The sequence below is a fragment of the Phalangium opilio genome, unplaced genomic scaffold, assembly GCF_054372755.1.
Source record: "Phalangium opilio isolate 3A_F unplaced genomic scaffold, DU_Popi_V2 ptg000352l_1, whole genome shotgun sequence".
Taxonomy (NCBI): Eukaryota; Metazoa; Arthropoda; class Arachnida; order Opiliones; family Phalangiidae; genus Phalangium; species Phalangium opilio.
Genome location: NW_028324228.1, coordinates 522,151 through 543,963, shown reverse-complemented (window position 1 = coordinate 543,963; position 21,813 = coordinate 522,151). Strand labels below are relative to the sequence as shown.

General features: G+C 39.7%; 3 protein-coding genes across 5 annotated transcripts in view; 1 reads left to right on the top strand and 2 right to left on the bottom strand.

The window, feature by feature from the left end:
• Nucleotides 1-149, bottom strand: part of LOC149602718 (ATP-binding cassette sub-family C member 1-like) — a 37,565-nt gene extending 37,416 nt beyond the window's left edge. Inside the window, exon 1 of the mRNA XM_089860381.1 lies at nucleotides 62-149. The gene's annotated coding sequence lies outside the window, so the exon portion shown is untranslated. The remainder of the gene's footprint in view (nucleotides 1-61) is intronic.
• A 4,152-nt stretch (nucleotides 150-4,301) lies between these two features.
• Nucleotides 4,302-5,409, bottom strand: LOC149602717 (lactoylglutathione lyase-like). Its single transcript, XM_089860386.1, has 5 exons — nucleotides 5,190-5,409; nucleotides 5,040-5,122; nucleotides 4,827-4,967; nucleotides 4,697-4,764; nucleotides 4,302-4,589 (listed from the first exon to the last, which is right to left on the bottom strand). Exons 1-5 carry the CDS (start codon nucleotides 5,259-5,261, stop codon nucleotides 4,423-4,425), a joined length of 531 nt encoding a protein of 176 aa, XP_089716512.1. The 5' UTR covers nucleotides 5,262-5,409; the 3' UTR covers nucleotides 4,302-4,422.
• A 247-nt stretch (nucleotides 5,410-5,656) lies between these two features.
• Nucleotides 5,657-12,604, top strand: LOC149602716 (uncharacterized). 3 transcript variants are annotated; one of them, XM_089860383.1, is made up of 7 exons: nucleotides 5,657-5,898; nucleotides 5,980-6,048; nucleotides 6,183-6,264; nucleotides 6,334-6,396; nucleotides 6,564-6,695; nucleotides 6,787-7,651; nucleotides 11,324-12,604. In XM_089860383.1, exons 1-7 carry the CDS (start codon nucleotides 5,852-5,854, stop codon nucleotides 12,391-12,393), a joined length of 2,328 nt encoding a protein of 775 aa, XP_089716509.1. In that variant the 5' UTR covers nucleotides 5,657-5,851; the 3' UTR covers nucleotides 12,394-12,604. The 3 variants fall into 3 exon arrangements, with proteins under 3 accessions (XP_089716509.1, XP_089716510.1, XP_089716508.1); XM_089860384.1 differs by having other exon boundaries at nucleotides 6,334-6,423; nucleotides 6,787-7,621; XM_089860382.1 differs by having other exon boundaries at nucleotides 6,334-6,423.
• Nucleotides 12,605-21,813: the final 9,209 nt, after the last annotated feature.

Here is a 21,813-nt window from a genome sequence, read left to right as displayed (position 1 = left end):
CAATCCCCTATTAGTCAGAATCAAGTGTTGGTTGGGTTAGGTAGGTAAAGTAAAATCCTACCGGCGGGGAAGATCACTGGTAGGGTGCGTGCATCATCTGTTTCTTGAATAGTTAGTGTATTGAAGATGCGACGCCCGGAGGTGCCCAGTATGTGCAAGAAAATGGCACGTTGTCGTGCTACTGGATCAGCGTTGAGATTGGAGGCGACCGCATAAATCTCGCAGCACTCTTTATATTCTCGCCAGACGCCAGGCCGAGGCTGGATCAGCGCCAGGAACAAATTGAGCCGGGCCTTTGAAAGTCGTCATTGCAAAGTTAGGCCTATACGGAGGCCGGTAGAGAAAGACAGTTGAGAAACAAACGCGTGAAAGTCCGTAGAACCTCTATCACCATGTTATAAAGTACAGTACATTCTTTATTTAGATTAAAATACCGACTTGGTTCTTTATTGTTATCTAACTTATCAAGTCTAGTTACATTGTAAAAGTGATCTCCCGTCTTAACAAGATCGTCAGCTTCCACTTAATGTGGTCACGTGTTCTAACCTAGTTCGGTTCAGTTCTAAACTGTAACCTCTTCTAGTTCGGTTCAGTTCTAAACTGTAACCTCTTCTAGTTCGGTTCAGTTCTAAACTGTAACCTCTTCTAGTTCGGTTCAGTTCTAAACTGTAACCTCTTCTAGTTCGGTTCAGTTCTAAACTGTAACAGTAGTAACGAAAAACAAAGCATGGATCGAAACTGATTAAGGCAAGATTCACAACCACCTTAGAAATCGTAATGTGAAAGAATTGCGAAAGGAAATACATTAATTCTATGGTATGAGTTAACAACAATTTTCCGACTTCGGATGGACGTAAAACCAGAAGTGAGATGAGACTAGAAGTGAAGGGCTCTAGCATTGATAGTAGATCCTGGCACTAGTGAACAAATTTGAGGATTTTATGCCGCTTCCCACGCGCCTACACTACTGAGAAAAAATTGGTCGAGTTCCAAAAACATTTCCTACCCCCTTCCCCTCAACCTAAAGCCGCTGAACACGGACGCGGGTACTTGAATATAGTTCGGTCGTCTACCACCGCGGGCGTCTCACGTTTTGGAGGGGAAATTCTGAAACCGCCACTAGAGGGCCAACCGTTGGTGTGTTATCAAGAATATTCACTTTCGCCGAGTGAAGAATTTGGTTAGCTCAGTACTTCTGGTCTCATCTCACTTCTGGTAAAACCAAAGAGGAGAGAAAGAGGGAGAGAGAATCAGTATAGGCAGCCGTGATCCATGCGTGGTGAAAACGGGGGTAAATCTACGGTACACCGCGGCGCCTGAGCGCTGCTTTCTCGCGCACAGTTGACGTAAGGGATGACAGAGATAAGGCGAGGTCAATCCCCCCATCCGCAAAGGATGTGCGTCCTAAAACTAAACGTACCGAAAATTGTTTTTAATACGCCCATATTTTCCCATTTTTCGATGGATTTTATAAAGCGCGTTTCTATCTCCCTCTCTCTCTCCTCTTTGGTAAAACAAGTTTGTTATGACCCTAGTTAAGAAAAGATCCTCTTCCGGCTCTTGGACGTATTGGGAAAGAAATAAGATTTACCGCGTTAGATTGCGGCAACCCTTAAGTTTAGGGTTCATTTGACGGACGTCCGTATCGAAACGGATTAAAATATTTTCTCTTTTTGGGGTTAGCGAGGAAGGATGGGGAATACGGGCAAGGTAGCTAGAATGAGAGATTCATTTTCATACGGAAAGGGTACAATGGGTAAAGGGTGGGTTGCAGTTATTTAGTACCCTTTCCGTATGAAAATATATATATATATATATATATAGGGTGGATTCGGTATTTGTGGGCAATAGCTTCTATTTGATAGTATTATTGCCGTGAAAATAATAGTTTTTCTGCTATTTGGTGTTGCAGGATTGATAAAGTGAAAAATATTTATGTAATGCAATAGATTGATTTAATCGAAATAATTGATTGCTTGCTCATTGTGAACTATGACATAATTATTAATTATACCACGTGACACGTTGGGCCAGCCATGTGGCCAGCGGACAAACGTCCCTTTGAGCCCTGATACTTATTAAGAAAACCACTAAATCAAGTAATTGTTCAAAATCGAATCCGTCCACGTGAAGACACATGTCCAGTCTGTACGAGAGATTCGCGCGAACGTATGCCAACGTTACAGTTGTTATTTCATCAAACGCGCGTCGTATCCTTTGCTTGATATCTTCTAAGGAAGGTGACGCAGTATCGTAAACTCTGGCTTTTACATGTCCCCATAACAAGAAGTCCGGTACTCCTTTCATAAAAAGCGGTACCGGTAAAAAGAGATCTTAGGTGCAATAATAGACCTTATAACTCTATTTAAGGGCAATAGCGATGACTGCAAACAAATTGGTGATATGATGGAACAATTAATGAGTAAACAAAAAAAGTAATAGTAGATTTAAAAACCGTGGCATTGGAAAGTTTCGCCAACTGGGAACCATGGAACAGAAACTCCATAAATCCGGCAACCATGCCACAATAGAGAAACTAATTAAAATTTTATAATCATTTGGAGACTGTACTTCTGACATTTTAGTTCGCCTTCGACCTCCGCTAGGTGCGCTCTATGCTAGCCCTTCAGTGACGCCACGCTTTGATTTGACATATCCCCCACCCCCCGGATTGAGGGGCGTACGGGGTTGCGGCGCGGGCAGACTGACTTGAGGCAACACTCCCAAAGCTGAAGGGGTAGATTTCTTTATCATCCTCTTACTGCATGGTTTTCACTCCTTTCCCCAGCGTCACTGCGTAGTCTGCATTAACTAGAATGAGACCAATAAAATGTAGAACCAGGGGACTTCAAAAAAGACGTTTCGGTTGGCGGTGTTTTCATACAAGGTTATACAACGTTAGTTCTCACACTATCTTTGGTCCTCTATTCTGAATTTCAGCTTTTAGCAGTAAATTACTTATATTTAATAATAAAATAATAATTAAATTAAACAATTAAATTTTAAAATCCTGAAAGAACCAAAGAAAATTTACTTTAATGAATTATCCGTTTATAGAAGGATAGCGAAGAGCGCCATCAAGCGAGGAAATATAGGCCTATATCTTCTAGAGCTCGGCATTATATATCCATTATCCACAAATTGGTGGAGAACCGATTATTTGTAAACAAATTTGTGGATTACAATACGATTTAACATGCAAGTTCTGTGGATGACTTTCGAGTATGGACAAAGATAAAATAACGTGGATAATGGATAGATAATGCCGAGCTCTAATATCTTCGAGATAAGGTAAGTCCCCCACCTCGAGCCAAGCTTAAACTGGCCTTAATTCTTATTGTGTAGACAACGATTTCTTGAATGGTTCACTATGGCTATATAATTAGTAGCAGAAACTTCACCCCCCCCCCCTTTTAACGGAATAGCTAGTGGATTATAATTTCTTTATCAATTAAAAAGCTTTTGGGTTTAAGCAATGCCGACTCAATTTATAAAGGCCCATGCATGCCTCGGTTTTTTAATTTATTTTCGCTTTTTCGAATTCGCCAAAAAGTGCCGCACAGCGACTTGGCGCTCTTCGATACAGAGGATTCAAAATGTTTTCGCGCCGTGTAAGAGCCAATAAGAGTGAGGGAAACTACGGCTATGCGGTTGAGGGGGGGAGTATACCAAAGAGGAGGGAAATATTTCCCTCCTCTTTGAGTATACGACTGTTAAGGGACTCTTCGGAAACGGGGTTCTCGACTGTTTTTGATGTGGAGGAAATAATTTTCGCAAGGCTAGTAAATAATGTAAATTAATAAATTTAACTAGTTTATGTTTAAGTTTCCTATATTATGAAATATAATTAGGGACGGGATTTATAAAGTTTAAATGAATGTAGACTAATGGGGAAGAGTGTGATATTTTTCATTGCGATAATACCGCTTTGTTACAAAATGTTAATTCTGGTCATTAATAAGATATTATAATTTTTGTAATGATATATGTTAATTTCTAGGGTAAAAATTTTTTTCTTATCATCATATAGTCGTATTTCCTCTTAATTTTAAAAATTATGCTAGTAAAAACGGATATTTTAGGTATCATGCATTTTGGCGCCAAAATATCTTTGGCGCGAACTTTAAATTCATTCAAATATTTATACAACAGAAAGCGCCACCTAGCTCCTGGGAGAGGCGGCCGATAAAAGGTCCGGTCCCCTACTCCCGAGGCACCATGCATGGGCCTTTATAAATTGAGTCGGCATTGGTTTAAGGTTCCTTCCAAGGTATAACAAAATTTAAATTAAAAATGTGAAATTTCGTGAACAAAATGACTTTATTCATCTACTCTTTAGCAAAGTAAATTACAATAACAAATAAATTTTCAAAATTAAACAATTTTATATAGTTTTTAATATTAGCAGCATTTTTTTCCCCGTTAGACAGCTTTATTATTGAATATTTCAATCCAGTATCCGTCTGGATCTTGAATGAAAGCGATGGTCTTCATTTTTCCATCCTCCATTCTTTTAATAAATTTTACACCGAGTTTTTCGAATCTTTCGCAGGCGGCTTTCACATCTGGAACCATAATTCCAATATGACCTGAAAAAAGGGGGTTAAGAATATTTAAAATTATACTCTTTTGCAAAAAATATTTCTTCGCCAAAAAATATGTCAAAATAGGATGAAAAAAAAAAAAAAAAAATTACCGAAACCACGAGGTTCAGAATTTCCATTATGGTATTTAACAGCGTCATCATTTTCGCTCCCCCAATTACTATTAATTAAGATAACAATATAATGTCCACGTAGAAATGGGTAAGGCTATCACAATCTTACTGAGTCAACTCTATGGTTGCCTTTCGTGAAAAAGCCCATTCTTTTCGGGCTTTTGCTTCGCTGGGAATTTCCTCAGCTTTTTCATAACCCATAAAATACAAAGAAAACTTCATTTCTGGGAAATCTAATTTGACCAAAAGCCTAGTTGTAATGAGTAAAATTTAACTGAAATTAAATTTAAAATTCACAAATCATTTAAAATGAAGTTTCAACCTCATTCCTAAAACTCTGGTGTAAAAATCTAACGATTTTTGAGGATCTTTAATGCGATACATCGTTTGTTGCATAATGAAATCCTAATAAAATCAAGTAAAATCATATTAATAATTAGTAACCGCTATTAATTATAGGTAATTTGCTAACTTTAGTTGCTGGGTCGGGCTCGGAGCATGCCTTTTCGGCTTTTTCATCGGATAATCCAACTATTTCAGACATTTTAAAATTAATAGTAAAATAACACGGTCAAAATAATACACAAAATAATTTTGGGGGAAAGGGCAACACCTTCTAACGGTACCAAATTACCAATTAATTACCGTAGACAGAAAAGAAAGCAGACGACGAAATTCAAGGACGCCACTAGTTTGAAAAAAGTTTACAGCAAACCAAAGTTTTTGCATAATGCCACCAGTTTTGAAATTTTGTTTCCAAAATATTAAACTGCATAAATTGTACAACTTTATCTTGCATAACTCAGCATAAGGCCAGTATTTTCAACAGTTTTTAGCCAATATACTAATTTGCATAAAATTAACATGCAAACCTCCCCATACACAAGGGTAAATCTTCTGTATTAAATTTTATGTCGTCTGCATGGTATTCCGCGTAATTTTAGTGTAGCTTAATTTGGCCCCTTACTGGTCTGGGGGATACAGTTTTACCCTAAATTTACAAGGAATCAAGATACTTCTGTCTTCTTTCTACGGCCGTTAGGAAAAACCTGTCTGCTACACGTTCTCTCTCTTGCGAAGTTGCGATCTTATTGAAGTGAATTTCCATGTACAAAAATTGAAGAAAAGCTCTTAATGAAAGTGGAGAATCTTTCTCCCAAAGACACGAAAAACGGAACAGTGTGAGTAACTGTTAACGCTGAATCTGTGTTTATGGCCATATTTTTATTATTATTGAAATGTTACATATGTTATCTTAACAGGGAAACTGTGCTAAGAAGTATGATGGATTTTCTGAAAGATTGTCGCGTTATGGTCAAACGTTTAAGCTGGTAAGTGAAGAATATAATGCGACTTGGATGTCAATAGGGCATGTAATGGATCCAACCATATCGAAACTATTATACTTTGAAAAGAAATAGATCTTACTTGTTAATTGTTCTTTTTTTAAATGATTTTATTTTAGGGAAGATTTACAATTTCACAAACTCAATTTACAAAATTCCGAAATGAGTTTGGTCAATCTTCAAAGGGTGGCGATTAAAGAGGTATTTCCGAAATTATTGGAATGTTCCCTGTTTTGGGAAAATACAAAATTACGGAAACCATATTTTTAGGAAATGAAAGATGAGGAAAATTTTAATTATGATGACTTAAGCAAAGATGATCTGATCAAAGAAGTAAGGGAATCAAAGCTAAGAGAATTGGTAGCACATCCCTCGTTATCAAAAATAAATATTTAGTTTTGTCGTTATTAACAAAGAAACAGAATTAGGACCTTTTTGCTCATCCCCCAAAGGAAGTCCCGAGAATATTAACTTTTGTAATGGAATCTTATTTTGTTTAGTGTAATGTTTTAATTTCAAACATGGAAAAAGAGAGAATCAGAACTTCATTAACGATAAATAAGCAAGTTGACGAAATTGAAAGGCTCAATAGGCTCATTAAAGAGCTGGAAAGGAGGATCGAAGATCTGATGGTATGGAAATAATGGAACATTCTTCATCTTCATGGTCAATAGAAAAATTAATTAGTTTAAGAACTATTGTTAATTATTTAAAAAAAAATAGGAGCAATGTGGAGTACATCATTTATCCAACGATGACTACGTGAAAACTGAACCTGTTGAAAATGATTCGGGAAGTAATGGCCAGGAGTTAACCCTTCCAATTGTCCAATGCATTCCGTGTAAAGAGGATATTATTCAAGAATCAACAGTTTCTGATTGTCAATATGTTGCGGAGGTTCACGATACAAACACCGAAACTAAAATTACGTCGAAAAAGGCTGAAAATGAGGGGCTTATAACGCAAATTACGAGTAACAATTTTCCTCTACGCGCGCCTTTACCCTGTAACCTCGAGGTTGAAAACCAATTCGAAATACCTCCTGACACAACGACGACAAAAAGCTATTCGCCAGGAGGACCTATCGAGAACAATATTATCATTAACGATGATTATTACTGTAAATCACAAAATTTCTCGACTGAGGGAGAAACTGAGGATATTGCAACTCGATCGCCGAAATTTCGTGTTCCAGAATTTAATGTTGAAGTCGAAAATCATCTTGACGCAAATGTCGAAATCGATTCACTAGAAGGAGCCCTAGAAAACGATCTTGATGATATCCAATCCAGAATCACCTTGACAGATGCGAGGAAAACTTATGATAGACTAAATGAAACTATGAAACTGCGCTTGCGAAAGCGAAAGTTTGTTGATCCGAGGTCATCGAGTGATCCAGTGTGTGTACCTAAACTTGGACGTAACCCAAGTGAAATATCAGAATTGACCTCCGTCTCATTGGGAAGCCATTTGCCCGAAATACCGGTTGAAGTTGAAAGCAATAGTTTGGTGTCCAACTTGGAGACACGTGAAGATGTCGCTCCAAAGAATTTCGAAGGTAATACTTCATCGCCTTGTTCGGAAATTGGTAAGCCATTTTATACTTTAATAGTCTTGAGTACCCAGGATGGGGGAAATATGCTAATCAATTAATCCCGCTCTCTCGGTGTAAAGTCTAATACAGGGTTCAAAAAAACCCAGCCCACCGGGTTTTATTGCGTATTTAAGTTTTTTTTTTGGGTTTTTTCACTTTAGCAGTTGCGTTCATGGTAGAAATTGTCATTCAAAAGTAACAGCTTAATAAAACGTCTTAAAACGTTTCATTAAAAATAATGAATATTGTTAAATAATACTTTTGAAGTTGAAACAACAAACATCTTAAACTATCTAGCATTCAAATTCATCAAAATTGAAGATCTTAGTGATGGCTTTTATTAAATGGGTTTTTTATGGTGGGTAAAACCCAATTAAACCCGCGGGGTTATTTTGGGCTGGGCTTTTTAATTCGAACCCTGGTCTAATAGCGTATTCCATTTACCTGCTATGAGACCGCTCTCTATTTGCTCTCGATAACATAAAATCCGCTTCTTTTCCGGAGCTGCGTTAACGTTTTTAGCCACATGGTATGATGAACATCTACGATGTGGGTCTTAGTTTGATCTGCCCTGTTGTTGTTGTCAGTTGTGGTGGGCGGTGTCGTTGTCTTGAAAGATTTTTCGTTCGTCATTGAAGGGAGAGTGAATGAGAGAGAATTGTGGTGAGGTGATATTTTAATTTCGTGTATTTTAAGATGAAGGGGATTATAATAGTAAGTATAACCGTAGCATTTATTTGTGGTTAAGCATTGTGAATTGAGTTTTACGTTTGCTGGATATATTTAAAGCGAGGGAGAGCATTATTTTATTGCCTTAATTTAAATGGGAGGTTTCCTACTCCCTTTAAATTCTCTGTCAGCCGTCGACAATAAGGATTTTACGCTTTCAATCACGCTCCCCATCCCCTATTTCAACATTCAAAGAAATCAAGGGAAATTTTAAAAGCAAAAGCAAGTATATACTGATGCTATTTTTAGATTGGTCATAAGGCACCGGGATATAACAATTATTGGGTGTTTTACCGAATTCTTTCTCTTTCAAACGCTTCTGGCCATAAGTTCATGTTAGAATTTTATAAGATGCGAAAAGCATGCGTCGGCATAAGTTTATTTTGTAAACTAAAACTTTCTGTGCGTGTATTAATCGAGCGTTAAGTACGTGTTCAGTTTAGCACTGTTAATGGTATTATTATTATTATTGTTGTTGAGGAGGGTACACGCCCTAGCACCGATGCCAAAGGCATATTGTGCATCCTCATATTCAGGCCTTGAATAGGCCCGTAGCTGCAGCGTAGCGTAGAATTCGCTCCACCGTAATAGAGGAGACCCTCGAGGGTTCCAAAGTATGTGAATCAAAATATTCTAGTCTAAGCGAGGCGAAGCAGTCGCACTCGCAAAGTACGTGAGCGGATGTTTCTTCCTTCTCCTGACACGACCTACAGAGAGGGTCGTCGGCAAAACCCATCAGATGGAGGTGCCTATTAAGCCGACAGTGCCCGGTCAAAAGACCGGTGGCCAGCCTAATATCCCATCTGCTGAGCGAAATTAGGTCTCTGGCACGAGACCTGCAGGGACCATTGACAAAAAGTTTAGTCTGTCTCTTGCCCTCCATGTTATGCCAGAGGTGGTTTTGTATGACAGTCAACCTGTCATGCAGACACCGTTTGACGTGCCTGTAGGGGATGGGGACGGCCGGCTCCGGCTCCAAGAGCTTGGCCTCCGCACCCCTTTTCGCAAATCTATCGGCTTGCTCATTGCCATGATATCCGCTATGCCCTGGCACCCAGTACAACAGAACCCTGTTGCAGGATGCCAGTCGAGCTAGCAGATCAAGGCAGCTGCGCACCAGTTGAGAGGTAATCTGACACTGGTTCAGCGCGTTCAGGGCGGCCTGACTGTCAGAATAAATTCTCACAGTCCGTCCGGTATACCCTTTGTTAATGCAGTAATCTGCGCAATAACAGATCGCGGCAATTTCCGCCTGGAACACACTAGCGAAGGTACCCAGGCAAGCAGAAAAGCCGACCCTTGTGGTTTGGCAGTAATAGCCGGCGCCAGCGCCGGAATCAGTCTTGGAACCATCGGTGAACCAAATAGTTTCACCCCCAGTGCCAAGAGGCAGCAGGTTAGTCCACTCTGCCCGACTGGGAAAGTGGATGCTGAAAGGCTTAGTGAAATCAAAACTGGTAACGGTTTTGTCAGAGCACATCGTAAGCGACGGCTCAAGTGCGGCGTACTCCCGAAAGAGCTTCGTATGGCTGTAATCCCAAAGTCTTGGAACCCAGCAGCCACTAATGTTGAGTCTGTAGGCTCCCATGACAGCCTCCTCCTCAATGAAGAGATGAAGAGGAAGCATGTCAAGGAGCACCTCCAGGGAAGCAGTTGGGGTCGATCTCATGGCCCCCGTAACACCAATGCAGGCAAGCCTTTGAAGCTTGCGCAGGGCAGCCTGCACCGTCTTAAGCCGGACCCTTGTCCACCAGACAAGTGCCCCGTAAGATAGTATGGGTCTGATGATCCCAGTATAGAGCCAGTTACTGTTAATGGTAACTCGATCATCGAGGGGGTAACCACTAAAATTTTCTGTTCTGATATTAAGGGTTACTTGTGTGTAATCATTTTAGCATTGTTGTTTTTAAAATGGTCTTACGGGTAATGATTTTAGCAATGTTAAGGGTAGCGCATCGAGGGGCTACTCACTCAAAATTTCTCTTTGTGTCGCGCTATTACAATTATAACATAAGTAAATTTATTGAAGTAAGGATTACGGGTAATCATTTTAGCACAGTTAAAAGTAGCGTATCGAGGGGCTATTCACATAAATGTTATGTACGCCTGTTAAGTAGGGTATGATGTGGCTGCTATTACGAGCTCTTGGGTCGTCATGTTTTTAAAAATTTAGCGAGCTATCTGTTCTGTACAGATAGGCACCAATGAGATCTCGGATCCAGCGCTCGGTAATTGGAAAACGGAAATCCGAGCTCGAGATTATCTAGCGGCAATGAGCGGTAAATGAAATACGCTAGTGGCATTGATGTAGGTGAAAAACCGAAACCCATTTCACTCCTGGTGTAAATAGGTAGACCCCCATTTCAAAGTTCATACCTGAGTGAGGAATTTGCGTAAAATTGGCAAAAATTTCGGGGTTTATACGTGTCGTAAAAAGTTTTAATCAAATCATGGGGCGCTCAATGCTACGATGAAGTCGGCTCTGGTTTACAACTCAAATAGTCAGGCATAATCTTGAAAAGTGTCTAGGATTTTTAACTAAAATTTTCTTCGTGGAGCTCAATTTCCCCCTTTCTTCCTCTTTAATTCAGAACGTACTTAAATTTACCGAGTTTTTTTTTTTGTTCTGGTTTTGACATCCTCGACGTAGCTTATTTGAACCAATTATCCAGGCTAAATTAATTTAATGAAAATACGACCTTTCTAGTTTCGCGGGCCTGCATTTCAGTTGATGTACATCTTCTTTTTGTTGATAAGGTCCTTTATTCATCGGCTAACCCCTTGATCAGTACCGTTTCTTTTCTTTAAAACTTAGTTTTCGTAGGCCTTAACATTATCCTTTTTTTATGAAGTGCGCTTCAATGTTACAGTATTTTTGATACTAAAAAGTAAATGGTGTATGTGTGGTTTTTATATTTCATTAATAATTTTCTGTAGGGAAATTCAAGAAGAAACGTTCAACTCGGTTCAAATATTCAACTGATTATAAAAGGGGTCTACAGCGTCGCGGTAGAATGGATAACGAAGAAAAACCCTTCAAATGTGATCAATGTGACTATGCCAGTACAATGAAGAATAATTTGATCGCTCATCAACGCATTCACAGTGGTGAAAAACCCTTCAAATGTGATCAATGTGACTATGCCAGTACAAAGAAGAATAATTTGATAGCTCATCAACGCATTCACAGTGGTGAAAAACCCTTCAAATGTGATCAATGTGACTATGCAAGTACGTGGAAGAATGATTTGATCACACATCAACGCATTCACACTGGTGAAAAACCCTTCAAATGTGATCAATGTGACTATGCCAGTACAATGAAGAATAATTTGATCACTCATCAACGCATTCACAGTGGTGAAAAACCCTTCAAATGTGATCAATGTGACTATGCCAGTACAAAGAAGAATAATTTGATAGCTCATCAACGCATTCACAGTGGTGAAAAACCCTTCAAATGTGATCAATGTGACTATGCAAGTACGTGGAAGAATGATTTGATCACACATCAACGCATTCACACTGGTGAAAAACCCTTCAAATGTGATCAATGTGACTATGCCAGTAAAATGAAGAGTAATTTGATCACTCACCAACTCATTCACAGTGGTGAAAAACCCTTCCAATGTGATCAATGTGACTATGCCAGTACAAAGAAAAATAATTTGATCACTCATCAACGCATTCATAGCGGTGAAAAACCCTTCAAATGTGATCAATGTGACTATGCAAGTACACAGAAGAAAGATTTGATCACACATCAACGCATTCACACTGCTGAAAAACCCTTCAAATGTGATCAATGTGACTTTTCCAGCAGGCGTAAGTTCCATTTAACCACACATAAACGCATTCATAGCGGTGAAAAACCCTTCAAATGTGATCAATGTGGCTATGCAAGTACGCGGAAAATTTATTTGATCAGACATGAACGCATTCACAGTGGTAAAAAACCTTCAAATGTGATCAGCGTGACTATGGATGCAGGCAGAGATGTCATGTGATAGTACATAAACGGAAAAGTCAAATGAATGGATGGATTCACATTTTTAATATGTAGGACAAAAAACAATCTATCGTCCTCTTCTGTAATGAATACCCCGAAACTGTGTAATAAACCATTCAATTTTTCTGTTCAGGAGGTTGTTAATGGAAGCGGAGCACATTTTCAGAGACAAGACACTTGGGGCACTATATTAAATTGTTACAATCCCATTTTCAGAATTAATTTTGTATTAAATGTAATAAAATTCACATAGAGGATACTAAAATTTAAAAATCCATAATAAATTTTAGATGCCTTTTTCGAATTGTCCCAAACGCATTTCCAAACTTTTGAGCTTTTTTTTTTTCTTTCGAACGAGTTCCATTTCCGCCACCAGACTCGTCGGAACTTTCATTTCCACTTGAATTGTCTGAAGATTCTTCAGGTTTTAACGTAGTACTTGATAAAGGTCCTGGATCGTCATTTGCTTAACTTCGTCATCGGCTCTGGTACTGAATGGTCTCAAAAGGAAAAACAAAGACAAGAAAAATGTCGCTAACCAGTCTGGGAAATAAGGATATTTTTTAAACTAGTCCTTGGGACCAGTGACCCCCCCTAGGGTCCGAAATAATAAACTGGTCTCCGGACTGGTCCCAGGCTTTGTTCTCTTATAGATTTGCAAATAATAAACTGGTCCCGAGGACCAGTAAGCCCCACTTTTTGAATTAAAAAACTAGTCCAAGCAATTAATAAACTGGTTTTGGACCAGAGCAAGTGTGCTATTTCCCAGACTGTCGTTAACTCTAACTTTACCGTTGCATTCTTGCTTATTGTTTTTTCAGCACATAGTAGTAGGAGTATCACCAGAAGTATATAATACTTCTCTTCGAGAGAAGTGTTCCACAAAGCGGGGTAAGTGTAACGTCATTCTCCGGAACATTTGGAGCAAGGTTACTAAACCGAATCACATACGCGATAAATACTTCCCTCATTATTACTCTATTAGCGTTTAACTATTTGGCAAGACAAGTTTGTGGATTCCCTCCCCCCCCCAAGACGAGGTTTGTGGGTTCATTGCGGCGGATTTAGTGCCAAATAATTATAGAATTCACCTTACGGTGCGATGCCCATCTGAAGTTAGATGAGCGGGAAAGCAAACAAAAAGGGTGAGCCTAGGAAGAATGACGTTACATAACTAAAGTATTAAAATGATACAGAGTGTCATCCTTCTTCTATTATCCCCTTCTGGTAACACGTATAGAGGTTTAATAGCTTAATATTACTGTTTGTTCATATTGCCACACATGTTATCATACGTTTATTATTATAAGTTGGCATTCTGTATTGTCTTAGGACCGTCACAGTGATCAAATTTTAATCTAAATATATTTTCGAAAGTTCTTGGTTTACATGCTTGTTCTTTCCCAACATCTTTAACACTATGGGAAAGTTTTAGAAGTGGATTGATTGTAGTCGTCTATAGACTGGTAATGCGGCGAACCCAAGCCATTAAGCCCGTTAAGAACATCACACTCTAGATCATTTTAGCTTTATGATTAACCACTATTTAAGCGTCGTAACATTGATTTTGAAAGTTGTAAAAAAATTGAGACAATATCACGAAGCTATTTCATAGAAGTGGGCGCAAAGTCTATTTAGTGTTTATTATCGACATAGATAGTTACTTAAAACACCCGGGCAACGAGGGGAAACTAGTCTAATATATATTCAAAATATTTTATATTTTTGTGGGTTGGGGGACTGTTCTCTGGTTGCAAGGGATGTCTTTGCTGGTTCTTTATAGACTTACAACTGGTTCTTTAAAGACTTACAAAGTCCATGTTTAAAGCTTGAAGACTAAAGGGCTTAAACTTACTGTTTAATTTTTATGAACAAATGGGTTTCTACGAAACATTGAACTAGAACGCAGTGGCGGATTGAAGGGAAAATGAAGTAGTTCAACAATTTCATTTGATTTAGATTTTTTTAAATCATCGTTCAGTAAGACACTTTACAAAAACGGGGGTGGGCATAGTAAAGCATGCTTGATATAGGGTTTCAATGAAACATCCGGTATAAGAATCCAAAAACGTCCACCAAAGTTCTTTTGCTTGAAGCCGTGTCTAACGTCTATGAAAAAATGCATCTAAGTGACAATTTAAATAATTGTAAGTATTAAAAGGAAACTGGAGGCTCGGTAAAAGATAAGTGTAGCTTTAATTTTAATTTGTTAGTTATATGTTGTCGATGTTTTATCAAAAACAATTCGTGTTTTGGGTTAATTTCAGCTTTATTATACTTGGTTAAGTTTAATTTAAAGGAATATTTTGTTTCTCTTGTATTGATTTAGTTTGTAATACTAGGCCTAGTTTTAATTCAATATTTATTAGAATTGCAACGTTTAGGGGCGTTTTTAACTTTTTGCCGAATATTCACTATTTTACCCTAAAATTTTAAATTATTCCTTTTTTATATCTTTTAATGATAATTTATATTACTTTAAATGTAAGATAGGATACATTTGACGCTGTACGCCAGTGATGTCTTATCTTTATTTGTTAGTTTTACCTCAAAGGAATCCATGTTCTTAAACAAACAAATTTTTTTTCGGTTAATTTCACTTTAGCTAAGTTTAAATTAACGTAACATCGGGGTTCATTATAGTTAATTTAGCTGTCAAATTGAGTTTCAATAAATAATTCACCCTAATTGCAATGCATAGTGGAGTTTTGGATTCGGACCTTGCCGAACATTCACTATTTTACCCCAAATTTTCGAATTCCGCTCTTCTTCAAAGGCTCGAATAATATTTTGCCGAAAAATGCCCAATTATCACTATTTTACCACAAACCTTTAAATTTCACTAATATTAGTGTATTTTAACTATTATTTCGATTAATTTAAACGCAAAATAGTAAAAATGAGGTTGGACGATACAAATCGTGCATTTTTAATATTCACTTATTACTTTAATTAAAAGTTATCGATGATCTTACCCAAAGCTGTTGGTTTTGTGTTAACTTCACGTTATGTTGAATTTAACGTTTATATCTTGGTTCAGTAGAGTTAATTTAGTTCAAAAAATGAGTTTATATAAATAATTCATTTTAATTACAAAGTTTAGTGGAGTTTTTATCCTCGCCAAACTTTCACTATTTTAGTTTAACCGAAAACTTTTTAATTTCGCGCCTATTAATGTATTTTATAAATATAATAAATTAACTTAAGTGTGAAATAGGAAAAAATGGGACTTGAAAAAACGGGTCGTTTAGTTTTAATCTTATTTAAATAGTTCAATTAAAAGTTATTGGAATTTTTATTCAAAAATATATATTTTTGGTCTAATTTCACGTTAATTATACTTAAGTAACATTAATGTTGGATTGTGGTTTGACAATGATATTTTACCTTATAAAATTAGTTTCAATAAATAATTTAGCTTAATAGCAATGTTTTGTGGAGATTTGATCCTTGTCGGACATTCACTAGTTTACCCCAAACTTTTGTACGCCTATTTATGTATTTTTAAGATAGTATAAATTAAAGAGTGTGAAATAGGAATCTTAACTGAGTAATTTAATTAAAAGTTAATGTAATTTTTGATTTAGTATATAAAACGAGTTTAAGTTAATAATTTTCTTTAATCGCAATGTTTAGTGGAGTTTATTTTTGAAGAATATTTACTGTTTTACAATAAATGCTACAATTTCACGCCTGGGTATTACAAAAATAGTTAACAAGAATTTATATTGGTACAAGGTGAAGACCGTGAAGTCTGAGCGCGAACTGAAGCGATATTACTTGGGGGGGGGGGGTGGAATAAAGTATAACGGGAATAATATATAATAACGAACTGGAATAAAATATAACTGGAATAGTGTATAACGTCGTATTTGAAAACTGGAATAAGGTATAACTGTCCAATACTGGAATAAAGTATAACTAGACTAGCCTATAACCGCGAAATTCTATACCGGAATAAGGTATAACCGGATTAATGTATAATGGACGTACGTATAACGCCAAGTTTGACAACTGGAATAGCGTATACCGGACTAATATATAATGGACGTAAGTATAACGCCAAGTCTCACAACGGACGTATGTTCCATAAAGCTTAGTTAAAGGGGCACACTTTTTAGGTTTCAACACTGTCACCGAAAACACACTAATCGAGCTTGAGATTTAGAAAATTTGCCAAAAACGAAACCATTTCAATCGGCAGGGGGATTTGATTCATCCTCACAAATAATAGGGGCGAATAAACAGAGACATAAGAGCGTTTACGTTGTTTATTTTAAATGCGCTATTTAAATTGGCTATAAAAAGGTGTAAATAGTAGATAATTGATTAAATTTTCTACTATTTAAGCGATGATGGAATAACAATTTTGGTAAATTATTGTAACAGTGGACTATGCTGTCTTTCTTCTTCTATAACATAAGAGAGCCAATCGGCCTCTTTCTGACTTCGTAACAAAATCAATGCTAAATGTGACGTCACGCATCGAAGAACTCCTCCCTCCCCCTTGTCACGGACCGTCACAAATTTAGAAACCCCCTCCCCCCATAAGAGTGTGACGTAGTTTATGGACGGTCCCTTCATGGGCCAAGAATAGTAAGAGGACTAGGCAGTCGCAAGCTTCTACGCGCAAACGATTTCGTCTTTCTAAAAAAACAGCCTTCCCGTATCAGCGGGGCTTAAAATAGGGGAGAAACCGGAATTGGGGTCAAGCATTTCCGGTTACGGCCAACTTTGCGCGATCTCGGTTGGCCGTATTTCGGAGTATTGCCCTTTAAAAATGGCGGTTTTCCGAATTTATCTTGTTTAAACCCAAACCTTAGGCCAAGAATAGTTAAACGGTACGGCAAAGGATAAAGTTAAGTATTTTAATTTTTCAAGATGGTTAAAAATAAGCTCTGGGCTTTACCTAACTGTAATAGTGATAGTCGCTACTTTCATAAACCGTACATAAAAACCAAGCCTTTGCTATGCAAACAATGGGTGGATTGGCTGGCTAAATTTTGACTCAGCTGCTCTTAGGCCTTGTCACACTCACGCATGCGCTGAAGTTGGAACTATACTTTCCGGATTTTCGATCCACGTGATTTGACCCCAAAGAGTGACGAAGTTCCGGTTTCCGATAAATTGAGCCGATAGATCGCGCTACTAGTGGCCGTTTTTTCCGTTGGACGCCTTTTCGCGACCCTGCCTAGTCCTCTTACTATTCTTGGCCCATGGTCCCTTACACCTTTCGCAGGCGCAAGTATGGCACATGGTACAAAAACAGTGTTTCTTCTATTGACCATGCATACCGTGCACAAATATTCTATTTCTGGGACCTGGATTCGACCGACGGCTGGGGCCGGATCTGGGTCAACTCCTGCAGCTGGATGGACTAGGCCTATGTTTGCCAGGGCTGGACCGACTGCGTAGAAACTCCCTGACGGTGTGCTGATTTTGCTCCAATTTTTCGTTACAGCTAACGATTATTTTGTCATTAGACACTGTCAGGGAATTTCTACGCGTGGCAAGTCAAGTCCAAGTTGCAGAATTGGACCGTCCCACTGTGCCGATTCCAGGTGCTATACATGTGCAGCCAGCGGCGGCCGCAGTCGGTCCAGCCCTGGCAAACATAGGCCTAGTCCATCTAGCTGCGGCCCACGCTATCGGTCCAGTTCTTGCCCCACCCCCCGGTCCAGCGCCGGTACTTGATGTCGACCCAACCCCGGCCATCGTTCCCGCTCTAGACCAGGCACCAGGAGTTGACCCAGATCCGGCCCCAGCCGTCGGTCGAATCCAGGTCCCAGAAATAGAAAATTTGTGCAAGGTATGCATGGTCAATAGAAGAAACACTGTTTTTGTACCATGTGGCCATACTTGCGCCTGTGAAAGGTGTAAAGACATAATCATGAATAATGATGTGCAACATAAGAATTGCCCATATTGCAGGACCGCCGCCTCAGCAGCATACAGGACTTACAACCCATAATTGCAGAATGTTTTTACTTTTTACCATTTTATTTTACCATGAATTGTTTTTAATTTGGTATTGTGCGGTATTCCATTAAAATTTTATACAGATAGTGTGTTTTCGGTGACAGTGTTGAAACCTAAAAAGTGTGCCCCTTTAACTAAGCTTTATGGAACATACGTCCGTTGTGAGACTTGGCGTTATACTTACGTCCATTATATATTAGTCCGGTATACGCTATTCCAGTTGTCAAACTTGGCGTTATACGTACGTCCATTATACATTAATCCGATTATACCTTCTTCCGGTATGGAATTTCGCGGTTATAGGTGTTAAGTATGTGAGTAATAACAATTTAGTTTAAAACATAAAATGGAGTTTAATACTGATTGATTAAAGTGAGGTACAAGTTACAAAATGATTGAATGTCTTTACTGGCTTACGTCCGGAACAAGAATGGCGAAAATCCTCGTGCCCCTTAGCTAAGTCTTAAGGCCCGTTCAGACGACACTCTTTTTCTCGCTACGCTCGCCGTGCTAAGGTCATCAGATTTTCTGGCTTCACCAGCCTCTAGAAAATGCACTGTTCACACGGCCAAAAATTTCTCATTCTTGATCTCGGCAAAGCGAGAAAAAATGCTGAAAAAATTCAACTGTTTTTCTATCTTTGCTCGGCACAGCCAATAGAGTGCTTCCGAAATGACGCAATTCTTTGTTGTGTAGTCTGCTTCTATGTGGAAATGTGTTTTCTTCGGTTTCGCTGGTTCGAATCCCTTGAAATTTTAATGGGAAGGGTTATAAATTATCGTGCAAAGTTTTAAAACGAATAGTTCTTTTCTTATAAAAAGTTTCAATTATGATTAAATTAAAGTTAAATGAATTTTTTGTAAAACAACTAATCGTTTTAAAACTTTGCACGATAATTTAAAATCCTTCAATATACTTATCAGTAAAATTTCAAGAGATTCGGACTAGTGAAACCGAAGAAAATACATTTCCACAGAGTAGCAGACTACACAACAAAGAATGACGTCATTTCGGAAGCACTCTATTGGCTGTGCCGAGCAAAGATAGAAAAAAAGTTAAATTTTTTCAACTTTTTTTTCTCGTTTTCCCGAGATCAAGAATGAGAAAATTTTGGTCGTGTGAACAGTGCATTTTCTAGAGGCTGGTGAAGCCAGAAAATCTGATGAGCTCAGCACAGCGAGCGTAGCGAGAAAAAGAGTGTCGTCTGAACGGGCCTTAAATCCCTAGAGTTGGTGCCGTGGCGCCACCTTCTGGTTGTGGTCGGAAATACATATTGTTGTTTTAGGCGGGAAATACGATTTCTGGTGTCGTTATTAATGAGTACTAACAATACCTCTCTCTTTTCTTTTTTTTGTGTGTTTTTGATGTGTATGTGTGTGTGTGTGATATCAGTGAGAGGATTGCCTATTATTATTATTGTTGATGAGGAGGGTACGCGCCCTAGCACCGATGCCAAAGGCATATTGTGCATCCTCGTAATCAGGCCTTGAATAGGCCTGTAGCTGCAGCGTAGCTAAGAATTCGCTCCACCGTGAGAGAGGAGACCCTCGAGGGTTCCAGGGTGTGTGAATCAAAATATTCTAATCTAAGCGAGGCGAAGTAGTCGCACTCGCAAAGTACGTGGGCGGATGTTTCTTCCATCTCCTGACACGACCTACAGAGAGGGTCGTCGGCAAAACCCATCAGATGGAGGTGCCTATTAAGCCGGCAATGCCCGGTCAAAAGACCGGTGGCCAGCCTAATATCCCATCTGCCGAGCGAAATTAGGTCCCTAGCACGAGACCTGCAGGGACCATCGACAAACAACTTTGTCTGTCTCTGGCCCTCCATGCTGTGCCAGAGCTGATTTTGTATGACAGTCAACCTGTCATGCAGACACCGTTTGACGTGCCTGTAGGGGATGGGGACGGCCGGCTCCGGCCCCAAGAGCTTGGCCTCCGCACCCCTTTTCGCAAATCTATCGGCTTGCTCATTGCCATAATATCCGCTATGCCCTGGCACCCAGTACAGCAGAACCCTGTTGCAGGATGCCAGTCGCGCTAGCAGGTCGAGGCAGCTACGCACCAGTTGAGAAGAAATCTGACACTGGTTCAGAGCGTTCAGGGCAGCCTGACTGTCAGAATAAATTCTCACAGTCCGTCCGGTATACCCTTTGTTAATACAGTAATCTGCGCAATAACAGATCGCGGCAATTTCAGCCTGGAACACACTAGCGAAGGTGCCCAGGCAAGCAGAAAAGCCGACCCTTGTGGTTTGACAGTAATAGCCGGCGCCAGCGCCGGAATCAGTCTTGGAGCCATCGGTGAACCAAATGGTTTCACCCCCAGTGCCAAGAGGCAGCAGGTTAGTCCACTCTGCCCGACTGGGGAAGTGGATACTGAATGGCTTAGTGAAATCAAAACTGGTGACGGTTTTGTCAGAGCACATCGTAAGCGACGGCTCAAGTGCGGCGTACTCCCGAAAGAGCTTCGTATGGCTGTAATCCCAAAGTCTTGGAACCCAACAGCCACTAATGTTGAGCCTGTAGGCTCCCATGACAGCCTCCTCCTCAATGAAGAGATGAAGAGGAAGCATGTCGAGGAGCACCTCCAGGGAAGCAGTTGGGGTCGATCTCATGGCCCCCGTAACACCAATGCAGGCAAGCCTTTGAAGCTTGCGCAGGGCAGCCTGCACCGTCTTAAGCCGGACCCTTGTCCACCAGACAAGTGCCCCGTAAGATAGTATGGGTCTGATGATCCCAGTATAGAGCCAGTGTACAGCCTTGGGGTTGAGGCCCCAAGTCTGGCCGACAGAGCTCCTGGTCCTCCAGAAGAGCATCTTGGCCTTCTTAATACACCGATCAAGATGCGGCTTCCATGTGAGTCTACAATCAAAAGTCACCCCCAGGTATTTCACCTCGGAGGACTTTGTCAGGACCTGGCCAAAGAAAGAGATATCATTGAACAGATCCTTAGTATTCTTCCTCGTAAAAGGAACAAGGACAGTTTTATCAGGATTAACGGTGAGGTTAACCGCCTGACACCATTGCTCCACGCTAGAGAGAGCAGATCTCATAAGCGCGGTAACAGTATCCGGGAACTTCCCCGTAAAGACTATCGCTACATCGTCCGCATACCCGAAGCAGCAACAGCCCCCAGCACCCCCGAGCCTCCCCAGGAGCTCGTCCACCACCAGGCACCACAACAGGGGGGAGAGCACTCCACCCTGAGGGCAGCCCCTGCTGGTAGTCACCCCTAGAGAGTCCCCAAGGAGGGACGCCGACACCTCGCGGTCGGTAAGCATGGACTTGATCCAGCGGCCAAGAGTGGCGCTGATGCCAAATCTCTCAACAGCTTCAGTAATAACCGAGCTAGAGACCTTGTCAAAGGCCCCCTCGATATCGAGGAAGACAGCCAGTGAAATTTCCTGAAACTCGAATGCCCTATCCAGGCAATTCGTA

Excerpts from the sequence above, each read along its gene's own strand:
- LOC149602717 (XM_089860386.1), bottom strand. The coding sequence starts at position 5,261 with ATGTCTGAAATAGTTGGATTATCCGATGAAAAAGCCGAAAAGGCATGC. Across the intron at positions 4,968-5,039 it reads ACCAGAGTTTTAGGAATGAG|GCTTTTGGTCAAATTAGATT; the intron begins GTTGAAACTTCA and ends CATTACAACTAG. Across the intron at positions 4,765-4,826 it reads GCAACCATAGAGTTGACTCA|TAATTGGGGGAGCGAAAATG; the intron begins GTAAGATTGTGA and ends CTTAATTAATAG.
- LOC149602716 (XM_089860382.1), top strand. The coding sequence starts at position 5,852 with ATGAAAGTGGAGAATCTTTCTCCCAAAGACACGAAAAACGGAACAGT. Across the intron at positions 6,265-6,333 it reads AAAGGGTGGCGATTAAAGAG|GAAATGAAAGATGAGGAAAA; the intron begins GTATTTCCGAAA and ends CCATATTTTTAG. Across the intron at positions 6,696-6,786 it reads GGAGGATCGAAGATCTGATG|GAGCAATGTGGAGTACATCA; the intron begins GTATGGAAATAA and ends AAAAAAAAATAG.